General features: G+C 38.7%; 1 protein-coding gene across 8 annotated transcripts in view; it reads right to left on the bottom strand.

Moving 5' to 3' along the window:
• The window catches only part of HYDIN (HYDIN axonemal central pair apparatus protein), a 335679-nt gene that overhangs the window by 221600 nt on the left and 88608 nt on the right, over positions 1-25471 (bottom strand). For all 8 annotated transcript variants that reach the window (XM_046683578.1, XM_046683582.1, XM_046683583.1 and 5 more), the window contains one exon: positions 16095-16194. In XM_046683578.1, coding sequence (XP_046539534.1) covers positions 16095-16194 — 100 coding nt within the window. The remainder of the gene's footprint in view (positions 1-16094; positions 16195-25471) is intronic.

The following is a 25471-nucleotide window of genomic DNA, read 5'->3' as shown; positions in this document are numbered from 1 at the left end:
TTGTTGGATATTTAAATGGTTTCCAACTTTTCACTACAACAAATTATAATGCAATTAATATCCTTGACCACATTTATGAGCAATTTTCCTGTATTTCCTTTAAGCACTTTGAGGATATCATGCTACCATTTCTTGCCTTCTGCCATTGCTGTTGAGAACACAGCTTATTGTCTTTTCCTCGTTTGAGGTACTATGTCTTTGCCTCTGACTGTTTTAAGATTTTCTTTTCGTCTTTGGTTTTGAGCAGTTTTACTATACTATTCCCAGGGGTGGTTTGCACTGATCTTTCTTGGGTTTTGTAGCACTTCTTGAATCCGTAGATAAATGCCTTTCATCAGTTGCTGGAAAATTTTTTAGTCATTATCTCTTTAAATATTGCTTATGCTCCATTTTCTCACTTCTTTCCTTCTAAACATATATATATAATATTATATACATATCACCTATATACATATATGAATATGTATCAATGTGGACTTTTTGCCACATTCCACTTGACTCTTATGTTCCTTCTGTAATTCTCCTCTACCTGCTTTAGTGTGAATACTTTCTTTTGCTTCATCTAATTTCCAGTTTACAAAATCTCTCTCTGGCTGTACCTAATAGACTATTAAGTTCATCTACTGAGTTCTTAATTTGTCATTATAACTTTTAAGTTCTAGACTTTCCATTAGATTTTTTCATAGTTTCCAGGCCTCTGATTAATCTTGTCTTTAGTAAGAATATTAAAAAAATCCGTGTCTGATAATTCTATTCTCTGGCTCCCTCTGGATTTGTTTCTATTGTTTACCTCAGTGTTCAATCAGATTGTGTTATCTCCTCATATACTCAGTTATTTTTGATTGAGTGCTGATCAGTGTGTATAAAAAAATTGTAGAGATAATTTGAAGCCCTAAGAAGATGTTTTCCTCCAGCTTCTGGCTGGTGACTAGCGGGCATTAACAATCCTAGATAACCTAATCTAACCATTTGCAGTGAGGCTTCTGGGAGAGAATTAAGCCCTGCAGGAAATCATTTGAGTGACTATTTTCTCAACCCTCCCAAGAAAGCTATGTAGCAAGTACTATCATAAATATAAGCTAATTCCTCATATACAGTAGATGCCTTAGAACATTAGGAATTAATTGTCTCTTGAAACCCCAGTGGAGAAGAACTGTCTTAATCAAATCAATAATTGAGAAATAATCCAAAGCTGAGCTTCAGTCCTTATGAGGGCTGGTCCATTTCCAGGCCCCACTTCACTTAAGCCTAGGGGATTCCTAGGGCCTCTTCCCCTCGGGCATCCCATGAATGCCTATGTTTTCTTCTCCAACTCTATGTAACTTTCTAGTCTCTCTGCAGTATCTACCAAAAAGTCAGTGTCACTAAGGATAAAGAGGCTGCCAAAGTGATTGTCTTGGTTTCTTTCTTCTCCTGGCTCTTGGCCCATAATTCTTCACTGTCCTGGTAGCTCTCTTTTGCCTCCAAAAGAGGTTTGAAAAAATATTTTGCCTTGCTCTTCTAGTTGTTCTTAGAGAGAGACAGTTGATCCAGACTACCCAGCCCACCATTATAGGAAACAGAATTGCTGGCACAAAGGGATGAACATCTGACGTTTTGACAGCTATGGGCACTATTACTCCAGAACGGAAGTACCAATTTACACATAGACATCAACAGTATTTAATGGTTCCTGTCTCTCCACATCCTCCCTGACAGTGGGGATATCACCACTTTTAAAAATCTTTGAGAGTTTGATAGGTTTTCCTTAAATATGCACTACTTAAATTACAAGTTATTAAGGGAAAATGATATACTTGCTCTGTGTGTAACATTTTGAACATTCAAAATACTTTTGATGCTCCGTTAGATGTAATTTTCAGTATTACAACAAATATATTTTGGACAACCAAGTGATATTTCTAATTTATTGTCATCATTATAATGCTTTGTGACATTTTATGTTCCATTACCTTCTGTTGCTATTTAACTTCTGTATCTTTAATGCTTTCTCTCCATGACTGTCCTTTTAAAGACAAGAACACTTGTCTCTGTTTCCCCTCTGGTGCTTGGCAACACAGTGGTCATTAGGAAAGTATTATTTTGAGTATAAGAAATAAGAACAATCCTAGCAATATTTGGGACAGGCAATTTACTCAAAGGGTTCCTCCAATCCATCTGACCCCTAGAAGAGAGGTTCCTCCACAGGTCAGTTGTTAGTGTTGACAATACTCTAGAACATAAGTAAAACTTTTAGAGAACCCAACCTCGTCACCCTAATCCATTATGTTAGAGTTCTAATCTATTGGCAATGATTTGTACTCCTTGGTCAAGAGAAAAGCATTTTGACAGAGATCCAACTTTCAGAATGGCAAACAATGAGAAGTGCAAATATATTGTGGAATAAACTGCAAGACTATTTATAATTGTCAGGCTTAAAGCTTTCTCCATCTGTTACCTTGACTGCCTTCCTTAATAATAATAATAAAAAAAGATGTGTTGTAATAAAGCAGTGAGCCAATGTTTCTTTGGGAATTATTAATTACTTCAAAGGAGTTTGTCTTATTTGTAACTAGCCATTGCCCTTACCCAGGATAGAATGGGAGTACAAATAATACCCAGCCTTGCATTAGGCTAAATTTTAGGGTTACATTACAAATGCTATTTTTCCACAAGAATTTTGAAGCAGAGATTTTTTTTTTTTGTCTTGGCAAAAGGCAGTAAGAGGCATAAGCCTGAAGGAAATAGTAAGCTCTAAGGACAGATTTGTTACTAGAAGAACAAAATTTTTCAATGTTTTTTTAAAATAGGGCAGTTTCTCATCTACAATTGCAGTGTCCTGGTTTCACATATAAGAAGCAGAGAGATGCACTATAGAACCCCTATAACAGCCCTGAAATCTCTCAATGCAGTGGATTACATTGCACTAAATACCAGAAAATGTGACCATGGGCTTTCAAAAACCTGCCGTCTAAGATATCTGAGATATCGTACATGTCCAGTATCGAGCTCCATTCCTTTACAGTAAGACAAGAAAAAGGGGGGAAAAAGGATAAATGGGAAGAACAAACTGCCATCATTCTCATATTTTGGATCTGTCTACCTGGAAAATCCTAAAGAACATATAAATATTTTTTTTAAATTAATAAGATAGAGTAAGATTGATGGTTACCAAATCAATACACAAAAGTTAACTGCATTTCTATACACAACAGTCAGAAAAATTTTCAAGACATTATTTATAATAACAACAAAAATATAAAGTACCTAGAAATAAATCTAATAAAATATACTTAAGGCCTTCAAGGAGCAAATTGTAAAACTTTATTGAAAGATAGTACCAAGGATCTACACAAATGGAGAACTCGGTTATGTTCTTGAAAAGGAAGACTTGAGGTTGCAAAGTTGTCAATTTTTCTCCAACTGATCTATAGCTACAATTTCAGTGCTTTAATAAACAAAATGCCAGCAGGTAGAATTTGGTGGAATTTGATGAGTTGATTATAAAATTTAAATGTAAAATCCAAGAGCCAATAATAACCAAGACATTCCTAAAGAAGAATAAATTGGGGGGACTTGCCCTTTCACAAACTAAAATCTATTGTAAAGCATTGTAATTAAGATAACGTGGTATCAGGGCAGAAAGTGCAAAGTGACTAAGGAAATACAATACAGAACTCAGAATAAATGCACACATATATGTAAATTTGATTCATGACAGAGCAGGCGTTGAATATCAGTAAGGAAAGATAGACTACACATAGTATAAAGAGCTAAAACAACTGGGCATCTACATGGGATCTGTGGTAGGCTGAACATTGGTTTGCTCACATGCTAATTCCTGGAACCTGTAAATATTACCTCATATGGCAAAAGGGTGAATATTACCTTGTATGGCAAAAGATGTGATTTACTTAAGAATTTTGAGATGGGGAGATTACCCTGGATTATCTTGATTGCTGTAGCTTAAAAGTTGTCTTGTAATCAGTTAGTAGTAGCCTTCCAATTTTATTCCTCTTTTTGAAGGCTGTTTTGGCTCTTCTAGGGTCTCTGCATTTCCATATGAATTTTAGAATGATCTTGTCAATTTCTACAAAGAAAGCAGCTAGGATTTTGATTTTGATTGCATTGAATCTATAGATAAATTTGGGCGAGAGATGACATCTTAATGATATTGAATTTAACCACCTATTAACAAGGTATAGTTCTCCATTTATTTAGGTCTTTAATTTCTCTCACTAATGCTTCATAGTTTTCAGTGCACAGGTCTTATACATCCTCTGTCAAATTTATCTCTAAGTATTTCTTAATGCTATTGTAAGCGATATTGCTTTTTAAAATTTCAATTTCCCATTGTTCATTGTATAGAAATACAATTGATTTCTCTCTATATAGATCTTGTATCCTGCAACCTTACTAAACACATACTTTTTAGTCCTCATTTAAAATAGATATTCTCCCGGGGCCTGCCCCATGGCCGGGTGGTTAAGTTTGTGCATTCTGCTTTGGCAGCCCTGGGTTCGCTGGTTTGGATCCTGGGCATGGACCTACACACCACTCATCAAGCCATGCTGTGGTGGCATCCCACACAGAAGAACTAGCATGACCTATAACTAGGATACACAACTATGTACTAGGGCTTTAGGGAGCAAAAAAAAAGGTGGAAGATTGGTAACAGATGTTAGCTCAGGGCCAATCTAAAGAAAAAAATAAACAGATAAAATAAAATAGATATTCTCTAGGACCATCTCCACAGATACTGATTCAATAAAACATAGATGAAACCCAGGAATCTACATTTTTAATGAGCAGCCAGAGTGATTCTGTGCAGATTCTCTGAGGACATTACCTCTAGAAATAAATGAACATATGAACCTATGAACAGAACTATGCTAACTTCTGACAATATGGCAGAGGAAGCTGACTCAGTCCATCCTTCCACTTCAAATACAAAAAAAAAGCTTATTAAAAATAAGACAAATATATATTTTTAATACTTATCCAAGATCAAAAGAAAGAAAGAAAGTAAAATACTAGATGCTAGAAATAAAAAGGGGATTTGGAGATTTGTAAAGTACATACAGGCCTTATGGTCTAGTGGCTCAATTTTTAAAACTCTCCCCAAAACAGGACATATGGCTTTGTTCCTATCTTGGAATGAAGAATTGAATTTAGATACTTGCATAAATCCAGGACCTTGGATAGGATACCTCTTTCTAAAAACAGAACTAGAAACATTCTACCTATTGGTCTAGGGAAGCAGTGATGAAGTTTGTCCTCTACCTAGCACTCTGAATAGGGGAAAGAGCTCCTATGAGAAATAAAAGTCCCATGTACAGGTATGGGATCCAGATTTACATTATATTATAGGTGAAAGAATCAGAAGCTGAGAAAACAAAAGTTGTAGGGTTCTTGACAGAAGAAATAAAAACATTGCTCTGAAGGAATCCTTCTGTGATCCAGTGCTCATGCTGTCTTGGCTGCTCTAACAAAAATACCATAGACTGGGTGACTTCAACAACAAACATTTATTTCTCACAGTTCTGGAGCCTGAGAAGTCCAAGATCAAGGTACTGGCAGATTCAGTGTCTGGTGAGAACTCACTTCCTGATTCATAGATGCTGTCTTCTATCTCCTCACATAGAGGAAGGAGTGAGGGAGCTTTCTGGGGTTATTGTCATAAGGGCATTATTCTCATTCATGAGGGCTGGGCCCTCATGACCTAATCACCTGCAAAGGTCCCACCACCAAATACCATCCAACTGAGGGTTAGGTTTCAACATACGAATTTTAGGGGGCACAAACATTCAGTCCATAGCACATGCTAAATATGAGCTCACAATACAAACATTTCAAACCATTTGAAGACACAATCCAGTATGAAGAAAATCAGTGGTTAGCACAAACATGCAAATTAGTATCCCAAGAGTTTGAGATAATGGAAAACTCTTAAAGAAACTCTAAACATAGCATTCTTAAAATCTTTAAAGAGGTAAATGGAGAAATAGAAACCATAATGAGGAGAAAAAAATGAAAGGATTAAAACTATATAGAACTTCTAAAACTGAAAAGCCAAGTGGATGAAATTAAAAACTTAACAGATGAATATACCAAAGAGTGGACATAGCCAAAGAAAGAATTAGTCAACTGGAAGAAAGTCCTTAGAAAAATGCCCAGAATGTATCATAGAAAGACAAAGACATCTCAACAACAAGAAAAACAACAACCCAATTCAAAAATGGGCAAAGGTCTGAACAGAGATTTCTCCAAAGAATATATATGGATGGCCAACAGGCATATGAAAAGATGTTCAACATCATTAGCTATAGGGAAATGCAAATCAAAACTACGATGAGATATCACCTCACTCTGGTCAGAATGCCTATAATTAACTAGACAGGAAACAACAAGTGTTGGAGAGGATGTGGAGGGAAGGGAACCCTCATACACTGCCGGTGGGAGTGCAAACTGGTGCAGCCACTATGGAAAGCAGTATGGAGTATCCTCAGGAAATTAAGAATAAATCTACCATATGATCCAGCTATTCCACTGCTGGGTATTTATCCAAAGAACTTGAAAACACAAATGCATAAAGATACATGTACCCCTTTCTTCATTGCAGCATTATTCACAATAGCCAAGACTTGGAAGCAACCTAGGTGCCCATCAAAGGACGAATGGATAAAGAAGATGTGGTATGTATACATAGTGGACTACTACTCAGCCATAAGAAATGATGAAATCCAGCCATTTGTCACAACATGGATGGACCTTGAAGGTATTATGCTAAGTGAAATAAGTCAGAGGGAGAAAGTCAAATACCGTATGATCTCACTTATAAGTAGAAGATAAAAACAACGACAAACAAACACATGGCAATGGAGATTGGATTGGTGCTTACCATAGGGGAAGGATGGGGGGAGGGCAAAAGGGGTGATTAGACCCACATGTGAGGGGATGGACTATGATTAGTTTTTGGGTGGTGAACATGATGTAGTCTACACAGAATTCGAAATATATTACAATGTACATCTGAAAGCTATATAATGTTATAATCCAATATTACTGCAATAAAACAAACAAATAAATATTAAAAAAAGAAGACAAAGAAATAAAAAATGTAAAGGAGAAGTTAAAATCCATGGTGATTATATGGGAAAGATATATGTCTAAAAGAGTTTCCAGAAGGAAAAAATTGAGACAATGAGATGAAAACAATATTGAAGAAATAATTGGGGAGAATTTTCCAGAATTGATGAAAGGCTCTTAGATTGAAGAAGCATATCAAGTACCAAGTAAGAAAAATAAAGGTAAGTCCATCACAGTGAAACTGTAGAACATCAAAGCATAAAGTAATTCATAGTATCAATCTGATAGAAAAGACAGATCACCTAAAGAAATGACAATTAGACTTCAGTAGATTCCTCGTGTCAATAATTCATTCCATTGTCCATGCTATGAGGGAGCAAGCAGCCACAGGGAGAGTCCACGGATAGGGGTTCTGGCAAATAGAACCTGGTGAGGTCTCTGCCAACAGCCAGGATCAATTGCCAGACACGTAGGTGGATGTAAAATGCTATCAGTCTCCACCTTCAAGCCTCTTCAGCCGTCTCCATGTGGAGCAAAGAGGAACTATCCTTGCTGAAGCCTGACCAAATTGCAGATCAGTGAGCAAAATAAATGATTGCTACTTGTTTAAAGCCACTAAATTTAGGGTGCTTTGTTATGCAGCAAAAGATAAATGGAACAAAGTGGCTAAAACAAGTTAAGGTGTTTATTTTGCTCACATATCAAGGACACTGGGAAATGCGGATTTGGGGCAGGGGCGGGTTTAGAGGATTATGGTGTGGTGCTGCTGTTGCTTCTGCCGTCTGATTGGTAAGGATGAAAGGAAGAATGAATATTGATTTGATAGCTACTTTCTCTTCACCTTCCTGAATCATAAAATTGTATAGCTTTTTAATAAGTTTTACCGTATGGTGGGGCTAGTCCTCCTGCATTATTCTTGTTTTTCTGAATTTTCTAGGCAATCCTACTTCATTTCTTTCCTCCATAAGAACTTTGGAATCAACCCAATGGAAAAAAAAAAACTTATTGATATTGTCACTGGGATCGCATTACATTTACAGGGAGAATTGACCTATTTATGATGTTGATCTTCCTGACATAAAACATGGGCATACCTTTCCATTTTCAAGTTTTCCTAAATCTGGGTATGTATACATAGATATTTGTACTTTCCTTTATGTTTGAAATATTTGCTAATTGAAAGTATCATTTAAAGTAAGCATAATAATTGAGCAAAAAAATAATTTCTTGTTCATAGGACTAAGAAACCGTATGCTATTATGAGGTTGTGGTATGATGAGTATTGAGAAAGAAAACCTACAAATATGTAGAGTATTACTCACTTATTACTCTGAAAACTCAAAAATGTTTTTAACGATTGGCGTGATTTGGCTTTCTCTTTCCTAAATCTCCATTCTTTAGTTCAAATAGGTTAAAAATCAGAAGGTCTAAATTGTGTGAAAAATTCAGATGCTTCTCTTACGATGTGTAGAATGAAAATGGACAATGAGGTTCCATCTTAATTGGGTCTTTAAAGGAAAAAGGTAGATCTCAAATCATTTCCACCATGCTGCTTTTCTGAATTTGGCTCTGAAGCACCCATTAACGACGTTAGCTAGCGATACATTTCACAGTTTAAATCAGAAAGTGTTGTTTCCTTTGAAGTTCCCATATGGTGATCCAAACCAAATATGTGTAGTTTCCCTTTGAGTTGTTTTAAAAAGGTAGTCTTCATGGTTAAATTAGGAATTTACACATTTCATTGGAAAGTGAAGACAGATGAAAGATCAGTTTCAGGACCTAGATGAAACCATCAGCAAGTCTTTATAAATATCTAACGTACAGGTTTAACTACTTCTAAGAAAATCTGAACATTTTAAATGAAGGAAAAAATTCAGTTTCAGGTTGACTGGAAAGATTTAATGATGTTATATTTGCCATATTCAGATCTAAGCGGGTCACTCCCCTGCTTAGAGCCCTTCAGTGACTCCCCACTGCACTCAGGATGAGGTCCAAGGTTCTTAGTCTGGCAGTCAATGTCAGCCCTCCATTAACCACATCCTATCTATTACTCCAGCCTCCAGCTTCCTTTCCTGCCCCCGCCTCTCCTCTCCCAAGTCTCTCTGTCTCTGTCTCTCTGGCAGCGATACCCTAAGAACTTGCAATTCCTTGCCATTTCATGTTAATGTTATATATTTTTGCATAGTGTTTCTCTGTGTATTTTCACAAAGTGTTTCCCTGTCTGATATGCCCAGCCTCTCCTTTTTTTCTACTTAACTAACAAATACTTTGAGAGTCACTTTCTCTGGGGAACCTTCCTTAAAAACCCAATACTGAGCTGTGTGTCCTGTATCCTCTTCTATTATTCACTCATTCACTCTATAGCATTGTGACATAACTGTTGGATTATGTGTCGGTTTCCCCCATTCATTCTATGCTTTCCGAGGGCAGAAACTATGTTTTGTACATCTTCGTACTCATGGTGCTTAGAGATAAAAGCTTTCAAAAGAAAAAAAGGTTGCAGTAGGAGACGTGGGTTAAATTGCACGCATCCCAAGAGGCCTTCCTCAAGACCAATGATGCTGGCCTTCTCTGCTCCTTCCTGTCTCTGAACATACACTCACACGATGGAACACTGTACAATGATGAAAATGACGTACAACTAGAGCTACAAGCAACCACATGGATGAGACATACAGATTGCTTCCAATTACATACATTGCAAAAGCAGACAGCACTAAATTGTAATATACAGCCATACATACACAGGAGTAAAAGCTATAAATGAAAGCAAGGAAATAGTGATCATGAAGGACAGAATGGTGATTATCTCAGGGGCAGGTTGGGGTGAGGGGAGTGTGATTGGGAAGGGGCACACAGGGGGCTTCTTGGGGCTGGAAATATTCTATTATCGATCTTGGAGGCAATGTTTGCCTTATAATTATTTGTTATAATGTAGATGTATGTGTGTTAGCTCCTTATTGCTCCTATAACAAATTACCACAAACTTAGTGACTTAATGTACAAATTTATTATCTCAAAAGTTAGAGAGGTCAGAAGTCTAAAATAGGTCTCACTGGGCTAAAATCAGATGTTGGCCAGGGTTTCTTTCTGGAAGCTCAGGGGGAAAATCCATTTTCTTGCCTTTTCTAGTTTCTAGATGCTGCCCAAATTCCTTGGTCCTTCCATTTTCAAAGCCAGAAATGGCGACTGAGTCTTTCTCATAGAGCATCACTCTGACACTGAGACTGACACTTCTGTTCCCTCTTTGACATTTAAGATCTGTTGTGATTACACTGAGCTGCTCACATAATCCAGGATAATCCCCCCACCTTAAGGTCAGCTCATTAGTACAGTCCTGCATCACTTAATGACAGGGATATGTTCTGAGAAAAGCCTCGTTAGGTGAGTTTGTTGTTGTGCAAATGTCACAGAGTGTACTTACACCAATTTGGTTGGTACAGCCTACATCTAGGCTGTATGGTACTAATCTTATGGGATCACCAACGTATATGTGGTCTCTTGTTGACCAAACTGTGAGTAAGCGGCACATGACGGTAATCTAAATTCCATCTTCTACCTTAGTTTCCCTTTGTCATGTAATGTAACATAACCACAGTAACATACTCACAGGGTCTGGGATTAGGACATGGACATCTTTGGGAGGCCAGTGGTCTGCCTACTGCAGCATGTACTATGTACATTTCTGAATCTATATTCTATTTCTTAGTGACAAAAGGTTAAAAGTTAAATTGTGGTATGTAAATACAAAGGATTCCTATATGACCATGGAAAAGAATGACACTTTTTTTTATGGACACATTTATTTATTCTATCTGCCTAAGAAGTATTTCTCAGTGACCTAAAACCAGGAGGTTTTGCCAACCCTTTGAAGATAATAATAAGGAATCATCACCAGCCCTTGAAAAGACACATAGAATTGTATGGAATTTACAGGGAAGATAATATGGAATTACTATACAAACAAAGCCCTTCTCTGGCAATCCTATCTTTTAAAACATCACTAACAAAATAAAAAAAGAATGTCACGCAGATGGAAAATTATACTATTCAGTTTATCCAGGATGTGAGTTCTGTGGCAGAATTCAGAATTGCAAACGAAACAATAGATAAATACAACTAGTTATGCAATGTCGGGGAACCTCCTGGAGAGCAGCCAACCCCTGGGAACATGGCCAAGCATGAAGTCCCGGGGCACTGCAGATGGGAGGGAGACCAGCACCTGTGGCACGGGGGCCACTGGAGCACCGCCAGCCTGTGTCTGAACACTGATGTGCCAACATTTTCTCCAGACCCGTTAAGAACTCTGGGGTAAGTGATGCTGCTCTGAAGTGTGGACATAGACTTATGACAATCCAGAAACTCCTAATCCATTTTGCATTCATTCTGGGCCATGTTGAGAATCCCACATTCATGGGCAAGGGAGAGATCACATCACACTCTGATTAATTCACTCACTCATTCATTCATTTGCTCATTCATTTAATCAACATTTATTGAGTGGCTTTATCTTCTTCGTGCTAACAGCATAAGACATATAGTATCATTCCAATATATAAATTTTTTAAAAAGGCAAACCATACTATTTTTCTTAGGGATGAATACCTAGGTGGTAAAATTATTTACGAAAGCAAGAAATTGACTATAATAAAATTCAAGGTGACAGTTATATCCAGGGAAGGGAAGGAAACCTCATCAGGAAGGGACACACACCTGGGGGAGTTGGAGGGCAGCACAATCTTGAGTCAGGCAGCCCATCCTTCTGCACTGTTTTTAGATGGCCTGACCCCTTTATGCACAGAGAAATGTGGCTGCATAACTATGGACTGCAAACACACTGGCATAGCAGAACAGTAGGATTTTTGCACTTGAAGAGATTTTAATGATTTTGCAATATTAGTACTCTCTCCCCAAGTTTAAAATAACCACTGCAGCCATATCCTGGGAGACCTACAAATAAAACAGTAGAGTACTAGCTCATAGCACTAGCTACCCTGAGAATTAAGTCCATTTTCTCATTCTTATACAGGTTTCCCCCACTATCCAAAAGTTCATTTACACCACTTCCCTGTTATGAAAGACTTACATTAGTACTTGTTTTTGCTAACTGAAAGAAATCCGAAGATTTTCACTTTTATGAAAAAAAAGCTGAAATAGCGTACAGCGTTTGTTTTACAGTGAGCGGTCATAGAGGCAGCTCGCACTCCATGCAGGGAGAGCAGAGCCGCCAAGCTCCCTCCCGGGGGCTACACTTGGCATCGAGCTGTCACAGCTTTGAACTGTGTCTGTGAACAACTGTGCTTTATCTAGATTTATTTTGGTAGCTTATTTTTTGGGTCTGGGAATGCACAAAAATTTTTCCCATGTAAATTAATGGTAATTGCTTCTTTATGCCATTTCAGCTAAGGAAAGGTTTCATAGGACACTCTACTTTGGAATAGCGGGGGAAATCTGTATAGGAATGGACAACCACAGACCACAGGCGTTAGAAGGAAACCTGTGAATGCATGATGCCTGCTACCCTGGAATCTTTTGACTAGGAAGTATCAGTATTTCTGTGGGCATCCTTATTTAATAGCTTTGAACAGCATTTAATGTCATTTGTTACTCATGTTGATGATTAAAATCTTGTTCTTTGACAACAGATGATCAATTCTATGGGCTAAACATTGGATTGTTAAGATTTCCAGAAGAATGAGGTGAAAAGAAATGGAGGAAAAAATATTTTTAAAAAATTAAATAAAGTATACAAAGTTGAAGTGACACAAAAGTAATCAGACTCGAATGGCCCATAGAAAGCTGAGAAAGATGAATTAGAAAAACTTACTCTAGGACAACAGCTTCACGACATGTTAGACTCCAAGTACAAAAGGAAAGCTCCAGAAAACATGGAGAGAGACATAATAGGCCACTTACAAAGGAATGAGAGGTGACCTTAGACTTCTGGATTTTTACAGTAAGTTGGCACGATATCTTCAAAGTTCTGAGGAGAAATTAGTTTGAACCTAGAATTCTATAGCCAGCTAAACTATCAAGTGGGTATGGAGGCAGAATAAGACATTTTAGGCATTCAAGGATCAAAGTTTCCCTTCTATATACCCTTTCTGAGAAACTTACTTGAGGAAAGTGTTTAAGTGAAAAGATCTAATGGATCACACATGAAAATTTTTTAAAAAATTCCTGGGTAACAAATGTGCAGGAGGTGACTGATCTGAATTAGAAAAAGAAGCTGGTGTACTCTGAGAAAAATGTCTTTGAGGAGAAGAGCATGAATTCTAACATTAGATAGGAGTGAAAAAATGAGGAATTAGAAACCACAGGGGGAAAAAAATCCCCAAAAGTGGTACAAAAGACTCAAGTCAGTTGCGAAGTAAGCTAAAACAAGGCAGAACTGTGAGAAACTAATGGGCAGTAAGGAAAGAGAATTTACTTGATATAGACCTAGGGGCATTCTTTGAGTGACTATAGGTCAGAATACTCAACTAGCAGAGGATAAAATGCAACCCAAGAATACAATTTGGCCCTTCAGCATATAAAATTTATGTAGACAAAACAGAACACTTGAATATGGTTATCAACCATAATAATATAAAAGTAGAACGACTCACAGAAGTTGAGAGGGAGAAATAAGGTGGAATGGTGGTGGGCAGGTGAGGGGTCCCAATATCCTTATATGTCAAGAGATATTGCACAGTTGATGGAACAAAAATTTTAATTTTATGTATGTTACTTAAGTCTTTAAATAAAATTCATAAAATAAAATAAATATATTAAAATAACTGGGTTGCCAGGGGCCGAGATAGAGGAAGGATTGCCTGCAAAAGGGCATGAGGGAACTTTATGGGGTGATGGAGAGACTCTATACTTGATTTTGGTGGTGATTACCAGACTATTTATGTTTGTCAAAGTTCGTATGACTGTATGCCAAAAAAGATGAATTTTGCTACATGTAAATTATAACTCAATAAGCCCAAGAAGGGGTAGAGGAAATATAATTGACTAAATACTCATTTTCCATATTGCAGACTCAAAAGTAATGTGTGAAATTGATAAATCAACAAATAGCAATATAAGCATAGAATTAGCAAGGGAAATTACCACCACAAGAAAGAGCTAAAAGTGCTTCTTCTTGGAAGCAGTACTGAAGAAAGAGACTACTATCTAGCTTTGTAATCTTACTATTTACATGTTTTACTTATTTATTGGCATCAGCATTTTAAAAAAAAATTCTGAGGGGCCAGCCCCGTGGCCGAGTGGTTAAGTTCACTCACTCTGCTTCAGCAGCCCAGAGTTCAGATCCTGGGCGCGGACATGGCACCGCTCATTAGGCCATGTTGAGGTGGCATCCCACGTGCCACAACCGGAAGGACCCACAACTGAAATATACAACTATGTACTGGGGGGATTTGGGGAGGGAAAAAAAAGCAGAAAAAAAAATTCTGAAATATTTTTAAAATACAGAAAAATTTCCAGAGTTGTACAAAGAACTTCTATACATCCTATATCCAATAATCTCCTTTACAGCAAATGATCCAATGCAGGCCCACCTGTTCCACCTAGATGTCATGTCTCTCTGACTAGATTGATCTTCAGTCTGGAATAGTTCATCTTTTCTTGACTTTATGAAGTTGATATTTTTGAAGATTATAGGCTGGTCATTTTGTTTTGTTCTTCAGTTTGGGTTAGTCGGATGTTTCCTCATTATCAGACCCAAGTTAGGTATTTTGGCTCTAATATCATTGAAGAGATGCTGTGTTCTCACTGCATCCCAGTGGTTAGTCCAAAAGGTGGATTTGCTCTATTACTGATGGTATTAACTAACATAACATCTACTAGGTTTCTTCAGTGTAAAGTTAATTTTCTTTTCTTTATAATTAATAAGTATTTTGAGGGAGGACATTTTGAAACTATGTAAAATCCTGTTCCACACCCCACTTTCACCCATTGGTTTTGAGATCCATTGATGCTTTTTACCAGAATTGATTATTACTGTGATTGCCAAATAGTAAATTTTGTTGAGTGGATTCATAGATTCCTATTTATTCAATGGATTATTATTTATTAGCATCATTATCTATTTTGACTCTCATCTGGTTCCAAGTTCAGTCAGTGAGAGTCTCTTTGCTGGCTTCTGTGTCATTTTGACATATCATCATTCTTCGAGCATTTCCTTACTGTCTAGAACAAGAAAGTGTTCCAGACTCATCTTGTTCTTTCTCTGCCTCAGTCCTGGAATCAGTCAATTCTCCAAGGTTCCTTTTAATGGAGGGTGAGAGTTATAAACCAAGCTTTGCGTGCTATGTTTGCTCATTGCTAGTAGGGTCTCAAACTTCCAGGATATCTCAATGGACATAGCTAAGAAATATGCATATGTATGTACATACACATACACACATTTACATTTATATTTATTTCTATCTCTATGCATATCAACAACTGTGAGTTCATACTGATAAGTCCAATTCCATTCCATTACCAAAGGGCTCCCTTTGCCTCCCGTCTTTCCACATTTGTATCTCCCTCTTCCAAGAATGAAAAATACAGGCTCCTGTTATCCTCAATATGTTTACTTTTTTGCTTAATTCCTCTATACATATCTAATATGAAACCATCGGGTTGCCATCCTACTTGTATACCCTCCTTATATCTCTGGCCATTGCCAGGCTGCCTTCCCATCCCACTTGGTACGCATTATTTTGATAAAAACTTAAAAATGAAAAAATTAAGTATCCAAATACTATACAAAGAACAAAAAATAACATTGTGAGAATTTGTCTCAAGTAATATTCTTACTGCTCTAAAAATCATGCCCCACCACCACACTACAATTGTAATGTCCCTCAGGGTTTGATCTATTCTAGAAAGAAGTGAGAAGTGCATAACTTGACTCCAATATTCCCTTGCTGATATGGTGCACTGCTGATAGCCCGAACACACACACACACGCACACACACACACTCAGGCGCCCCACTCTATGCTCTGGGCATGTGGTAACCTGAGTTTACTGCACATAGGAAGTCTTTACCTGAAATGTCACAGTAAACAGTCTGTTGGTAGAGTTGGGCTTGCAGAGGGTTAAAGTACACAGTGATCTCAGCTGATGAGTTGGGCCACACATCACCTTCCTGAAAAACATGAAAGAATAATTTAAAACCAACAGGATAAACAGATGGCACTGATTTTAAAGGTTGTTTTTATGCTATAACTCCAGGAAAATTGAAGGAAATATTTTTACAGCAAATAAAAGAAAGCGCTATTTTACCCAACAGGTAGTAAACTTACATTATTCGTTAAGAGGTGGTGCAAATTGGAAACAAGCTTCAAAGATAATTTCAGTGGGTTCATAAATATATAATTAGTTACTAAGGGAAACTAGGATTTTAGGGCATTTAAAAAATTTGCATATAAAATGAACATTCATCATACGCCACTGTGTGTCCAGCACTGGGCTTCAGAGATGAAGAAAGGTGTGGTCCAAGGCTGTTTGGAGCTCACATCTCGGTGGGATGATAAACACGTATACAAATGCTTTATAATATATGTGATAAGTGCTATGCCTATATAAATAGGGTCCAGACAGGCCACAGAGAAAGAAGTACTCAACTTCCTTGAAGGAGGAACCACATTCCTAACTTCTGGGGTGACAACATAGGAAATAGTCTTATTCTGTGAAAACATATCAATGGCCCAAGGTAGAACAATGGCCAGACCAAACCTTGGTTCTGATCCAGTGTGATATTTCTCACTTTAATTCAACCATTCAAAAGTCTAATAAGGAAACCAAGTTCTGAAATTGTAACGCAACATGCCACATATCAGAATCCCCTTCAGGTATGCTTTGAAAAATATTTTTGTACTAACCACATAACCTGCGGCCTCTTCATTAACTTCTCAGGGCTCTAAGAGGAGACGCTAACAGCACCTGCTTCAAAGGGTTTCCTAAGGTCTGATGAGAACACACAGGTCAAATGCTTTGCCCCTGGCTCAGTACATAGTAAGAGCTCAGTAGATAACTGTTTACTATGGTGATATTATTTTTATGTCACTTGGAAAGACTAAGATGAAAGCATTGGAAAAATTAGGGGGAAAAATTTGTGTTTTTCCTATGGTTTTTGTAAATAGGGCCAAGTAGGGCATAAGTGATAAACACATCCAAAAATCCATAAAGGGTCCCACCAGCTAAATAGAAAACTAAGGAAAGACAACTTGATAAACAGGCTCCAGTTTTAGATAGTCCCCAACGCATATTTTATTTCCAGTGGGGCTAGAAATGAACATAGTGCTGGGAAAAAAAGGGGCTCAGATAACAAAATGGTTTAAAATGCAGTCATCAAACAAGAGGGAGAAAAGAGAAAACTAGATCCAATTGGGGTTTATTGATGCAGGCGACAGTCTGATCAGTGTGCTTCTCAGGCAGCGTGCCCTGACTTCAGAATGATGAAGGGCTCGGAGCCTCCGAGAAGTAGCAGTCATGGCTGTGACTGGCATGTGGGTCCTGGGAGTGCTCACATCCCAGCTGAGCACACTAGAATGAAGGCTCCATGAGGGTGGGCATTGTTTTATCCCCAGCGCCTAAACCAGAGGCGGCCTACAGTCAGTGCTCCACATATTTATTGAATCAGTCGTATCCACTCAGTTGTCTGGTTAGATGCCTGTTAGTCTTTATAGCCTGTTTCTGCCATTTTCTCCTCAACTGGAGCCACAAAAGTCATATCATTTTAGAGCTAAAAGGGCCCTTTGAGATCACGTAGGGAATAGGGAAGTCCTAATCACTTTCACTTATTTAGGCATTTCACTGTGGTGCTTTTCCAAACCTTGAAACAAGTACCTGTTTCCTTCTGATACATGGCAAATACCTGGCCCCTTTTCATTTGTGGGGTTGTAGTGAAATGGAATGTTAGGAGCACTCATGGCTAGAATGGACCTACAGGCCAGGCAGAAGGGGTGGCTCATCCATTCACTGGTGTATCAGCGGGCAGCCCATCTCAGAATAGCTGAAGCCCTGAGCTTCTTCCTAACCCATGAGACATTTGTATCTCCCTGGTGGGTTTAGACTCTGGTGTAGAATGGACACAGCTGACCTGTTCCTATTCAAACTGACTGACCAAAGCAGCCATCTTGGATCCTGAGAAAACCCATGCTAGAAAGATCTCACCAGAATGGTAGGAAGTGGCCTGCAAAAGGATACACTGAAAATCAGATGAGTTCAGTACAAGTGGGCAAATTCAGGGATCTTTTGGTTTGGGGTGGGCCAGACTCCTTCCCAAAGCATTATCCGAGCAAGAGAATCCAAGGTCCATAGGCAGACAAGAAAGTAACACACTTAAGTTCTCTCCCAGAAGCGCTCTTGGACACCCATCATCAAAGAAGTCTGATTATCAGAACTGGTGAGTTGGAAATGGTGGGATGGACACGCTCCAGAGAGGCAACCAGAATCTCCCCAGAGGAGAGCGTGTTGATGTCCAGATGTGACCATGAGAGGATCATGTGCCACAGAGGCTCCCTGAAGGCTGAGAAACCCCTCTGCTTGGAGAGGGAACACCAGTGCAAGGGGATCTGAGTCACAGGGTTCAGACTGAGCGAACGGGACTGTGGGCTCAGTGCTTCCTTATCCTGGGCTGTAGTTGTTTTACTGTGCCTGTGACATCGGCTGGTAACTTGCAGCTTTTACTGAGCCCTGGGAGATAATTCAAGGACAAATCCTATTCGAAAGTCCTCTCCTGGGCCGGTAGCAGGTGACGTGCATTAAGAGGGCTGTGCGTGTCTGTGAAAACTGAAGTGTGGTCATTCGGTTTCCTCTCGCAGAGGGATGCTTTCAATATCAGGTCATTTGAAGGAGTTGGGAACATGTACAAGGACACTTTTATTTTTCAGTAGAGATTAAAAGTCAAAGAACGTCTATTTCTTTATAGCAAAAACTTAACACAGCACTTTCTAGCAAATCAGAGAGAACAAACCCTTGAAACAGGCAATCTGCCTAAAATGACCCCACTTTTACTTATCTATCTTTGAAACATTTCATATTACTTCTCCAACATTTCTGAAATTAACTTCCATGTTATTTATGTCTCTGAAAAGAATTTTCTTTCTTTGTCGCTCACTTCTAAAGTTTCCTTCTGAAAACCAAAACATTCAGAATTTTCCCTACTGGCACTGACATCAATATCCTTTCTTCCTAGTCCTGTGAAACCAGCCTCATCACACAGAAGCCCTGCTGTTCTGCTTTCCTTCCATATATGACTTCTCTCCCATCCCTGTCCACTTTCCTGCTCCAAATGAGAGACTGAGTATATAACATATAATCCATAAGTGACTATTATCTTGCTTGTTGAAAATAATTGTCAAAATGGCCTTCAGTTATATTTTAATTAACTTCCTTCATGTGCTAATGTTTTGTTTTTCTCCTGGACTCATGACTGCATTTCACTTATTAATCAAGTGACCTGCTAGAAGGAAGCTATTTTGAATTTTCAGGTCTAAAGCAAACTCCCATATTGCAGTTTTTGCACAAATATTAAATATCTCTGGAAATGGAACTTCATGTTTCCTTCTGGAACAAGAACAAACAACCAAGTGACTTGATGGACGCAGTGCTGAGATGTTCTGAAAGCTGTCTATGAACCTACTGCACTGGTTCATGATAGGTGATTAATACAATCATGAGAAAGTATACTTTAAAAATGATCTCCTTAAAAAATCATACTGGCAGGGTCAGTCCGGTGGCATAGTGATTAAGTTCATGTGCTCCGCTTGGCGGCCCAGCATTCACAGGTTTGGATCCTGGGCGCGGACCTACACACTGCTCATCAAGCCATGCTGTGGCAGCAACCCACGTACAAAATAGAGGAAGGTTGGTATGGATGTTAGCTGAGTGACAATCTCACTTCCTGAACCTCACTGCAATTATAACAAGAAGTCATGAGTGACCTTTCTCACATCATAAAAAAATGCCAGAATAAATTTAAATCATTACAAGCAATAATCAGGTTTAGATGAAGCCAGCATGACTGGTGCTTCTGTCTGGTGAACATAGCAGGACGCCCTGCATGTTCATATGTTCAACTCCCTTAGAAGGTGATTCTCAGGAGGTTCTCTCGGATGACACAGTCAACATCAGTATGTTGCAGCTCCTGAGAAATACACTGGTAGATCTTTATCAAGTTATCCCGCTTGGGTCAGGGTCCAGGCAGCCCACAACAAGGTCAGTGAATAATGATTTGAAGAGCTGCTACCCTGTGTGATGAATTCCATCACGTTCCACCAAAATGAAAATATTCTTGACAACATAAACAAATGTTTCCAGCTATCTTATTATATTTAAGGAAAATTTAAAGAATTTCTCTTGGGAAATAAAAACATCCTCCTAAAGTCAAATTTCCATCAATCAATAAGAGAAAAAAAAGAAGCACTAATTAGAAGCTATAATCTGTTTCACTACCCACAACTACTCTTCTAGAAACTTCCAGATCAGTGAGAGAAAAAATGGCTCTCCTTATCATCACTTGGGGCAAATAAAGTTGTCTCAAAGACAAATAGAAAAAAAAAAAAGGAAGCTAAAAAGTTGAAGGTAAACTACCCTAATTATCATTGAGAGTAAAGATTGAATTGGCACATGACATGCAAGAAGATTTTTCTACTCCATTGCATCTCCTAGGACAAAAAACTGAATTTCATAAAATTTTGATTCTCAAAATAATGACCAGAAAAGTTTCTAAGAGGGGGATCTAAGATCTGGCCGTCTGTCAGAGGAAGTTTCACAAAAGGTGTTCTCTGTCTTGGGTGAGATACTCCAACCCATATACAGTGAAAATGCCACCGCGGTTTTACAGAACCGAGGTCATTATGTGTGATGTTCGTGCCTTTCTCTGGAGAGAACAGATTTGTGTCTTTTCCAGCAAGGAAGGGTGTTGAGTTATTTAATGAGCCACGAGGAACTTTGCTGTTTCTGAGACTTCCCTAGGCCTCCGTCCACGTACGCTGCTTCTCCAGTACAATAGTGAATGTACCAGCACAACCGGAAAAGGTTTGCCCGAGCACAAAGATCTGAGAGACCATCAATGATAAAGGGAGGCTGAAGAATAGGAAAACCGTGCTATCGGAAGAGCTGCGACTTGTCAAGGACAGTTTGTTCTCAGCGGATCCCTGTCCTCCTTTCTCCTTTCTGGTGTCCATTTCCAAGGTGTCAGCTCCCACATATTTGCAATGTGACTCATGGCTAATGGTACAAGAAGTGGAAGGGGTTTGCAGTAAAAAGCTAGATCTTTCCTTTTTGGTAGCCATCTGGGCTTCCACCCAACCTGGTTCTGCTGAGCTCACATGCTATACCGATTTGGGAAAAATAAAGTAAACTAAATTTGAGCTGTGCTTTCAAAGTCTGAATTGCTGAACTGCATGTTTTCTGCAGGCTTAGGTGACAACAGAGCATGGTTTACTATTACTTACACGGTAAAAAGGAATTATCAAGTTTCTCTCCCTTTTTAAGGCTTAGTTAAATTAAGCTGACTTTTCCTTAGGGATACTGGATGAAGTTTTCTTTGATGGAAAAGACAACAAAACAGAAGCAGAAATGTTTCCCCTGCTCACTGATGCTAGCCAATCAGCTAGGACCAGTTTGGGCAAATACCTCTAAATTCTCAGAGCTTTCTTTTTAAGAAAGTATCATGTGTTCAACATTCAGAAAATCACTACATCTTAAAGTGTGACCTGAGCCAGCAGCACCGGAGTTGAGAAACAAGGCCAACACATCTGTGATGTGATTTCTCAGAGGACTCCTAGACACCTATGGAAATCAAAAACTTAATTCTCTTTTTGCCCTGTGATATTCTTCTGCCTCTCAATTCTCTGAATCATGTTTTCTTGTCTTTGAATCTCTCTTACTCAGAATGCCCAGGAGACCTAAGCAGAGGATATAACAGAATGAGACTGTCAAAATTCTGTGCAGCCAGAGTCCATCTAGCAAAATAGAATATTATATTTTTGAAAGTAGTCGATTCCACTTGCTTTTCTAGAAGGAGAAAACATGCATAACAGACTCAATTTCACAATTCCTTTCCAATGGGGAAAAAAACTATATAGAAGCAGGTGGCTTGAGAAATGATCAGTATTTTACAGAAGCCAATACCTTCTCTAGGTAAGGAACAAATGGAAAATTTTAGGCAAATTGCATTAATACTTCAAGACATTATCAAAAGAACTGACATGAGGAACTTGGTATAAATAGTAGTAATATGCCACATGCTTTTATGACTAGAACAATTATGGCTACTATTAGAATATCAATAAATTACCAAGTGAGGCTAAAAAAAATTTCTTCCAGACCTCTGTCCTGTATCTGCCCAGAACTGCCTTCCCCCTGTGGTCACTCTGGATCCTTGCCTACCCCCTTTCTCCATTAATGAATGCCTCTGGGGTTTCTCAAAAGACAGATTCCCACTTCTACACTCTGTGACCACTTCAGTACCCAAGACAAGCCAGCATAGCTCCTCAAGGTTCGAACAAGAGACCCTACGGCAACGCTGTGCAATGAGCTTGATGAGAAGAAAGTGAGCCAAGGCAATGGAACTAACCAGTGGCCAAGTGGTGAGCAGGTGGCAGAACAGAGCAAGAACTTGAAGCTGTAGGGTTTTGGTCAGTCATTCTCACAGCATTGAGTCAAACTACTCACATGATCATATTAATAAAATTTGACTAAATTCAAACCCATCACCACCTCTGGGCACTTTAGCGACAGTGACGGATCTCTTGATCCTGAATGTACTTGCTTTAAATTGAAAGAGTCCCATAAAACACTCAATAGGAGAGAAGACAATAAGGGCTAAACTAACCTTGGTTTCAGCTGATGCATTTTGAAGAACCAAGATGCACAGACATAGATCTGAGAAAATAAGCATGTTGTTTCTTCTTTATTTTCAGAACCTAAGTAACCAGTTTTTTTTTTTTTTCCTTTTTAAGTTTCTTTCATTTGGAGACAATGTCCTTCCACGGTGGACAGAAGCTGAAGAGCCCATCAGAAAGCAAGGTGGTCTCTAAGCCCCTACACCAACATTTTATTTTTTATTTATTTCTTTGAGGAAGATTAGCCCTGAGCTAATATCTGCCACCAATCCTTCTCTTTTTGCTGAGCTAACATCTGTGCCTATCTTCCTCTACTTTACATGTGGGACACCTGCTACAGCATGGCTTGATAAGCAGTGCATAGGTCTGCACCTGGGACCCGAATCTGTCAACCTCAGGCCACCCAAGCAGAGCACGCGAATTTAACCACTATGCTGCCACCAGGCCGGCCCTATTTTTATTTTTTGAATAGCATATCAATTAGAGATTGATTGTGAGATCAGAAGGTGACACTGCTTGGTTTAATCTTCTCTGCTTCTACTGTGAACTCAACTCATATCAAGAAGCTAATTAAAAGGAATCACACCCTAATAAAAAACTAATTGCTGATGCATGGCTCAACTGTCAGAAATTTAACAGCGGCCATTTGGCATAACTCATCTGATACGTGAGCAAGACTCAGAAGAGATCTTCAGTAGAAAATGATGAACCAGGCATAACAGGGTTGAAAGACATGTAAGATAGACTGATGAGTTCTCAGCTGGCTGGTACTCCTCTCGGCCACCCTTCTCTCAATTCATAGCCGCTCCTCTCTTTGCAGGGCCTCTAAAGGTCAGCACCTGGGGGCTGTCTTGGGCCCTCTGCAATTTTCCTTCTTTGTTCTGCTCTTAGAATTTCCATCTGCTTTTCAGGCTTTCAATGAATACCTCTATAGGATACTCACAAATCTTGCCTCCCTTCCTGATTCGCCTTCCACAAATTTAGTCCTGCGTTTCCAAAACTTTTTGGATATCTATTATCATCTCAAATTCAACACCTTAGGAACCAAACATCACCATTAATTGATTTCCATTCCTTCATTCCTTCCTTCTCTCTTTTTAGGCCTGGGGCACAGATGAGGAGAAGGCATTCTTTGACCTTAAGGAGTTCAGACTCTGTTCCTAAATCGGAGAATCGTAACTTGTGAATCAAAAAGAATAAAAGTATCCTACCCCATATCCTTATTTTATGTACAAGGCAACCAAAGCCAAGGGAGATCAAATGGCTTACTTAAGGTCACATTTGCTATTGGCAAAGCTGGGAATTAAACCGCCTCTTGACTTGCTAATTTCTATCAAAGACATCATAATTCTGCCTGTCACTCTAGTTCAGAGCTGAGGAGATATGTGATTCTTCACCATGTGTTACCCTCAATGGCCAGTCAATTGAAAAGCACTTTAGTGTCTTTCTTTTGAACATTTCTCACATCTGCCACTTCCTTTGCTTTCTGACTATCACTGGGCTGACCATCTGAGTCAGCATCGTCCTCACATATCACCCTGAACTTGCCTACAGAGATGTTCAGGCTCCTTGACTCTTCCTGCACTAGTGCATTTCCCCTGCCCAACCTGCACCACTCATTCCACCCTCTGTCCACCTTCCTCCAGTTTAACCCATACGTGGCTACCAGGATAATCTTTCTAAAACATCCTGAACACATCATGCTCCCGCTTCAAACCCTGTAGTGAGTCTTGGATAACCTTGGTGTGCTGTGTGAGAACAGGAGTGTATGGTCATGGGGAAATGTTGCTTATGCTCTACCACTTGGATTTCCCAAGTATTTCCCAAACTTATTTGACCACAAAGCTTCCTTTTTGCAAGGAATATACAGTATGACCCCTCAGATTCAGTGTTTGCAGAGCCACACTGTGGCAGACAATAGCCTGTAGGCTATAGCACAACAGGTTGGCCAGACAGAGATTTCCTCCACTCTCCTTTCAAATCTTATTTTTCATATTTTCCATGACTTCCTGCTCCAGAAACACTGCTCTATTCATTATTATTTAATATGCCAGGAACCTAATGCTTTCTGTTTTCTTTGTTTCCATAATTTATCCAACTGGAAACATTTTCCTTCTTCCTTTACACTTAATTAAATTTTATCCTCCTTCTAAAATTCAGCTTAGATCTCATCTTTTCTATAAATCCTTCCCCAACTCTCTCATCCCAAACTACTTTAGCATTTATTTACCTGTATCAGAAAATAAAAATCTCTACAGTAGAAAAAACCCATTTTCTACATTTGGGTCAAGAAGCTAATGAAATGGTAGAATTTTCCCATCAAATACCTTCAAAAGTACTGTACAAGGTAAGATTATATTACACTCACAAGAACTGTATTTCTATAAAACTATCAGGAGCTTTAAGAAGAAAAAAAAGGAGATTTAACATCAATAAATAATTCACTATAACTGACACTGAGTTCTGCTGTTTTGACCAGAATGACTTTAAGAAGACACAAGAAAAGTTTTATGCCTTCATTTTCATTTTGCAAAAACTGTTAAGAATCAGCTAATGAATACTATCATG

The sequence above is a fragment of the Equus quagga genome, chromosome 13 (assembly GCF_021613505.1).
Source record: "Equus quagga isolate Etosha38 chromosome 13, UCLA_HA_Equagga_1.0, whole genome shotgun sequence".
NCBI lineage: Eukaryota > Metazoa > Chordata > Mammalia > Perissodactyla > Equidae > Equus > Equus quagga.
This window is presented reverse-complemented; position numbering and strand designations above follow the sequence as displayed.